Below are 6,948 nucleotides of genomic sequence, written 5' to 3'. Positions count from 1 at the left end.
TCCCAAGAGTTGGCGGTGGGTGGTGATGACTAGCTGCCTTCCCTCTAGTCTTACACTGCTAAGTTAGGGACGGCTAGCGCAGATAGCCCTCGTGTAGCTTTGTGCGAAATTCAAAAACAAACAATACAAGAATGAAAAAGTCAAACTTTTGAACAAGTAGAAACTAAAATCAGAACAAAAGAATATGCCAAACTGCGAGTAAATATACGCTAGTAACGAAATTAATCAACCGACGAAAATTAACAAAATATGAACTTAGATAGTAAGTAGATTATAAAATCAACAAATGAGGATAAATCTAAAACAACGGATTATCGAATGAAATAAAGAAATTTTAGAAAAGCGTCAACAAAAACAGACGAGAGTGATTTGAAAAAAAGAAAGAGAAAAGGTGGAATAATAAAAATAAAAATAAAACGGAAGGAGCAGATGAGAACGAAACGAAAGAGTGACAACATAATGAAATCGAAAAAAATATACCAAAACGTCAGAAGTGGTAGATGAATGAAAGACAAGCGAACTAGTAAAATGAACGAAAACAATCGCCGATAGATAATAATGAAGTAGGATAAAAAGAAAATATTTTCTTTCTCATCTTATAATTACCTTCTTGTAGATTTGTTCAGTTGTTTTCGCATCACTTTCCTTATCAATCCAGATTTTAACATAGTAGCTTTCTAGCCAATGCTGATTAAAAGACGAACAACGAATTTTGCATACTCTAATATTGATATTTCTTACTCTTGATTTCAATGGCTCAGCTCTAAATCTAAAGGCTTCTAAAGCTGAAAACCTAGATGCAATACCCGTGGTTTGTTTGTTTGTTTGCTTGAAGTTAAGCACAAAGCAACACAATGGGATATCCGTGCTCTGCCAACCACGGGTATCGAAACCCGGATTCTAGCGTTGTAGATCCGCAGACATACCGATGTGCCACTGGGGGGCGATACTCGTGGTGGGCGCAGCACAGATAGCCTATTGTATAGCTTTATGATTAGCAATAGCCCAAAGAAATAAACAATTCTTACCATGATTTGTTAACTAAGGAATATCTCCCAGATTTCTCAAGTGGCATAGAATACAAACTTGGAGTGTATGAGTGTTTATTGTAAAACTAATTTTTCAACAGCTATGTTTCTTTATCGTTTAGATGCAGAAGAAACAGATGTTCTCAGGATGAAAGAACAATCAACAAGCAAGAATCCTTTTGGTAATGGTGAGTAAAACTTCATTAATAATAATAATAATAATAGCTAAAATTAAGCTTTTTCATGATTCTCCTTAAAAACAAAGTAGTAGTAAACAAGTATATCAAACGAAGTATCTGCGCAATATATATATATAAATGTTTTAATTTTTTATAACGTATTTAAAACTTTTTTTAAGGAACTATGCATTTTAATTATGTCTCTTAAATCTTGCTGACGTAGTAGAAGTGTTTTAAAAATATGAAATTTCAGGTTTTTCGCAATGATTGCGGGTTAATTTAACTCTGTGAAATCATATATATATCTATATATAAAGGAGAATTACACGAGCATTTAATTGTTAGCTAGCTGAATAATGCTTTCTCTAATTAGAACTTTTAACTTATATTTGTACTTAAACTTTTCTAAGCGGTTTAATTTATAACGTACCAAATAAATGTTTTTTGTTTCTAAAAGTTTTTATTCGTGATTATTTGAACTTAAATATTTTTTATCATCATGTGTTAGTATTTAAGGCGTTAACTTCTTCGAGTGCCACTGATTGAATGGTTGCTCTGATATCGGAGGTTAAGTGTTGTGTCATATGAATTATATATAATACCATTAGAAAGGCTGTTATGAAAAGGATCCGGAGGGTTAGACAAAATGCTATCTTAAGAGAAATACTTGATTTTTTTGTGCTAATTCTTTCATCATAACTGTGTAAAACATAATACACATAGGGAATGAATAATCAGGTTAAATGAACATACGATAAATTTGATACTGAATATAGAATCAGTGCTGTGTGACTACAATTATTGCGTGTACCTGAACATGTTGTTGTAATTGAATATGTGAATAAATAAAACATAATTCATAAGATTGATTGAAATATAATATTTATGATAGGTATAGAGCCAATATTGTAAGGATACACTTATGAATTTTTTGTTACGAAATTATAGTTAATATAAAAAATTAATTCAAATTACTTTATAAAGTATGATTATCGATCATTGTACTTGACGGAATATTATTAAAATTCTCTGATTGCAGAATGAGTATGGACGCTTATGACCTCGGTTACAGGTCATAGCTTTTAGTTTGACGACTTGAGCTTCTAGACACCTCATCGATGTCAAGAATTCCTTATAAATTAATAACCTTTTTTCTTTTATTTATACAAAACTTCCTGGTAAAGTCGCTAATTTTCAAAATGGGCTTCTAAAAGTGAAATAATTGTATATGTAATCATAGCAAAACAAAGAGAGTCTGAATTTCATTTTCAGAACGTATCGAACCATATCTTAGCTTACAATTAGAATTTACTGAAACGTTTTATTTTTTGTTTCAGCAAACAGACAGTTGTATTACGAGAAACAGACAAACTACGAAGAATGCAGCGATACACCTTCACCCGAGAGGCATTCTTTAAAGACTTATAATGAGGTAAGTAACAACACAATATAGGTATGGAAACACTTTGATATATATCCTCCTTCTGAAAGTTAGAGCAGTAAACCAAATCTCTAACGTTATATGGATAAGATAGTAATTCTCTATTGATGTAATAATTTCCATAATAGGGTTGTTTAAATATTGTTGTTATATGTATATTAAACTATATTGATTGCCTAGCAAATATAACAGTCTTTATTTGTTGGACTTGATTATATGACCAATATGTCCATTTGTAGTATTTTCAGATTCACTCATTTAACTTTCGGGTAGTAATCAGAAATAACGGGAGGAACGGCATTAAAACTGAATTTCACTTGACTGAGTTGAAAAAAGAAACAAGATACAAAGCTAAACAAATCAAAATAAATCTTTATTTAAATCAAATACGAGTGCATAAAATGTCAAACGGAACTTCTAGATTACAGAGAGAGGCTTTAGTATTGTCTATCTGTTCTAGAGATACTTCCTCAACCGAGAGAGCATGACGTTATACATACATAGAAACGATAACGCCATCTCTCAAAGCGTGGGCATTACTCACGTCATTGGTTGTCCCAAGTGAAAGTAAGGAGAGTTTAACCTCCAGGCACTTTTCAAGATAAACACAGTGATGTTACAAGTGAAAGTAAGGAGAGTTTAACCTCCAGGCACTTTTCAAGATAAACACAGTGATGTTACAAGGGAAAGTAAGGAGAGTTTAACCTCCAGGCACTTTTCAAGATAAACACAGTGAAAGTAATTTAGAGTTCCGAAAATAGATCTCCACCAACATCATCTCTGAGAAACTTTTAAAAATACCGAAGTGAGACACAACTAGTGCTCCAAATGAGGTCAGTCCTATACAAGGTAGATTTCCTGTATGTGATCGGGTCTGGCATGACCTGATGGTCAATAAGACACTTGCTTTTGTTACGAGTCAAAACCCTTCGCTGAGCATTCTCGCCCTTTCAGCCGTAGGGGACGTTATGGAGTGATGTTTAATCCCACTATTCTTTGGTAAAGAGAAACCCAGTAGTTGGCGGTGGATGGTGTTAATTAGATACCTCCCGTCTAGTCTATCACTTCAAAGTTAGGGATGGCTAGCACAGTCAGCCTTCGAGTAGTCATGTGTGAAATTTAAAAAAACAACTACAGACAAACCTATATGTGATCACTTATGCCCAAGGCAGGTCTCCTATATGTGACTATCAGCAAGCAGGCATCTGAAAATGTTTGAAAACTTAGGTGACTAAACATCTTCTAATCTTTCCAGGCTGAGACAGAACGACAAATCGAGTAGTTCTCCAAGTACTACACGTTTAATAGGGAAAATTACCAGTAACTCTTCAGTGTAGTTCTCCAAGTACTGCACATTTAATAGGGAAAATTACCAGTAACTCTTCAGTGTAGTTCTCCAAGTACTACACGTTTAATAGGGAAAATTACCAGTAACTCTTCAGTGTAGTTCTCCAAGTACTACACGTTTAATAGGGAAAATTACCAGTAACTCTTCAGTGTAGTTCTCCAAGTACTACACATTTAATAGGAAAAATTACCAGTAACTCTTTAGTGTAGTTCTCCAAGTACTACACATTTAATAGGAAAAATTACCAGTAACTCTTCAGTGTAGTTCTCCAAGTACTACACATTTAATAGGAAAAATTACCAGTAACTCTTCAGTGCAGTTCTCCAAGTACTACACGTTTAATAGGGAAAATTACCAGTAACTCTTCAGTGTAGTTCTCCAAGTACTACACGTTTAATAGGGAAAATTACCAGTAACTCTTCAGTGTAGTTCTCCAAGTACTGCACATTTAATAGAGAAAATGAACAGTAACTCTTCAGTGTAGTTCTCCAAGTACTACACATTTAATAGGGAAAATGAACAGTAACTCTTCAGTGTAGTTCTCCAAGTACTACACATTTAATAGGGAAAATGAACAGTAACTCTTCAGTGTAGTTCTCCAAGTACTACACATTTAATAGGAAAAATTACCAGTAACTCTTCAGTGTAGTTCTCCAAGTACTACACAATTAATAGGGAAAATTACCAGTAACTCTTCAGTTTTCTAATCATCAGAGAATTCGTTCCAATGAATACAAACAAGTCTCTTTCTCAGAACTCTAATATCACGACCTACATCGAATTTATGCTTACAGTACGCCATTTGTTGCTCATCTCACGCCACTTGTAGTTGGAATTGTTATTCCTATCCCTTTTTTATTGTTCTTCTAGAATCTGTTGAAAAAATCAATTTGGTAGAAGTCTCTTTATATTTTTTCTTTAATGGCAGTTTCATTAACTACATTGCTTAAAATGTTTAATGTATCTAGTTTATTATTTTTAACATTGTTAGCTAGAATGCTTGTTTGACATATATGTTTTATTAGTTTCTAACACTATTGCTTCGAATGTTTAAAGTATCTAGTTTACTATTTTTAACGGTATTGTAGTTAATAAATATAGTTGACTATTTTTAAATTCTGTTCTTTTATAGATTTTCATTATAAAAATTATTTTGCATCGTTAGCGTAGTATATGAACTTACCTAATTCTCCTAAACTGGTCCAAATCTAAATTATTACGAACCACAGCTTTTTAAATCAATAACTTTTTAGTTAGCTTAGGTACCTTTGGGATAGCATTTAATAGATACGTATAAATAGAAACATCACTCGTCTCTCCAACTTGCATAATCAGCTATGATAAAATTGAACGAGACGTGAAGTAATGTTTAAAGTAGGCGCTTGATTCGTCCTTTGCCGCAGTTAAAAATATTTTATAGAAAATTGCAAACTTCTTTGTAAGCTTAATTACAGTAGGCCACTCTAGTTAAGAAACTGCATTTACAGCTAGAGATGGAAGCGTTATAAAAGTCGCTTTCTTCATCATATAAATATGCTTTTCTTCCTTACGCGAATACATAAGCGAGAACTAGAACTAATGGTTTTACTATATAGATAGTTGTTTTTTGAGTATATTATGTTTGATTGGTGCCATATGAGAAACTAATAAAAACTTGACTATTCTATAAGAAACTTTTTAGAATTCTAAATGTTCTTGCATTTTGAATATTTTATGAATTATAAAAACCCATTATCTTAGCGTATGGATTTAGCCTTAGAATAAACTTTCTCTTCTTTCGTAACTTTGAAAGATGTTATTGGAATTACGGCCGAAAACACTGTTAATAGTGAAGTTAACACATGACAGTATAATTAAATCGCCACGTTTTTCAATGCTCTAAATGGCTTGGATGTTAGTCTGGTTGTATGCGAGATGTACTGTTCCAACAATTGTTCATCTAGTTATACATATATAAGCAAATGTGTGCGCTTGCGTGCGTGCATATACATATATATATATGTGTGTGTATATATATATATATATATTATCAACTAAAATGACGAAAGTCTAATTAATAAGTTTATATTTCAACTAACTTTAGCCTTTACTAAATTAACTGGCTTTCTTCAGTTCGGAAGCTATTCAAAATCATGTATATCTACCGTAGGACAGTGGTGGGTTTTCTGAGGAAGAGCTGCTGTGCCAACCAGCTTTCGATCAACCAGCAACCAGATTCCGGTCTGACGGTGTCCATCCTTTACAACGACACCTTCTTTCACCACGATCTGGGCCTTGGAGTGACGATGATGATGGAGATCAGGCGGAGTTTCCACAAGTTCAGAGGCGCCAAGAACGAATACAAACTCCTAGGTATCAACATGACAATGGACCATTCTACGAAGATCAAGGTCGCGTTAGTGCAACGTTGCCAGTTCGCACCACGAAGGGCACTCCAAAATTCCAACACAAGAAACCTCCGAGAAATCCTAAACCTAATTATGACGCTGACATAAACAGACCAGGTGTTCCTATTCCCAATCAGAGAAGCAGTCTTAAGTATTCCAAACCTGAAATGCAGGTAAGATACTCAAACCTGATGTGTTGGAATATTGATCTTTGATAACATCTCATTCATGACCTGAAAACCTAAAATACTCATATCATTAACACACACAGGCCTTACAAGAATATCAATATATTCATACACAGGTCTTACAAGAATATCATTATATTCATACACAGGTCTTACAAGAATATCAATATATTCATACACAGGTCTTACAAGAATATCAATATATTCATACACAGGTCTTACAAGAATATCAATATATTCATACACAGGTCTTACAAGAATATCAATATATTCATACACAGGTCTTACAAGAATATTAATATATTCATATCATTAACACACACACACGTCTTACAAGAATATCAATATATTCATACACAGGTCTTACAAGAATATCA

The 6,948-nt window shown here is 33.3% G+C and overlaps 1 protein-coding gene across 2 annotated transcripts in view; it reads left to right on the top strand.

Moving 5' to 3' along the window:
* LOC106478612 (nephrin-like) overlaps positions 1–6,948 on the top strand; it is a 108,115-nt gene that overhangs the window by 93,064 nt on the left and 8,103 nt on the right. Inside the window, exons 13-15 of one of the 2 annotated variants that reach the window (XR_002609946.1) lie at positions 1,151–1,216; positions 2,545–2,639; positions 6,146–6,164. Coding sequence is in view for 1 of the 2 variants with exons in the window: in XM_022382233.1 (XP_022237941.1) it covers positions 1,151–1,216; positions 2,545–2,639; positions 6,146–6,556 (572 nt within the window). In the remaining variant the exon portion in view is untranslated. Of the gene's footprint in view, positions 1–1,150; positions 1,217–2,544; positions 2,640–6,145; positions 6,557–6,948 lie in introns of those variants that run through there. The other variant, XM_022382233.1, reaches the window with a different exon arrangement.

This window comes from Limulus polyphemus, unplaced genomic scaffold (genome assembly GCF_000517525.1).
Source record: "Limulus polyphemus unplaced genomic scaffold, Limulus_polyphemus-2.1.2 Scaffold232, whole genome shotgun sequence".
NCBI lineage: Eukaryota > Metazoa > Arthropoda > Merostomata > Xiphosura > Limulidae > Limulus > Limulus polyphemus.
The sequence above is the reverse complement of the archived record's forward strand: the minus strand, read 5'-3'. Positions and strand labels throughout refer to the sequence as shown.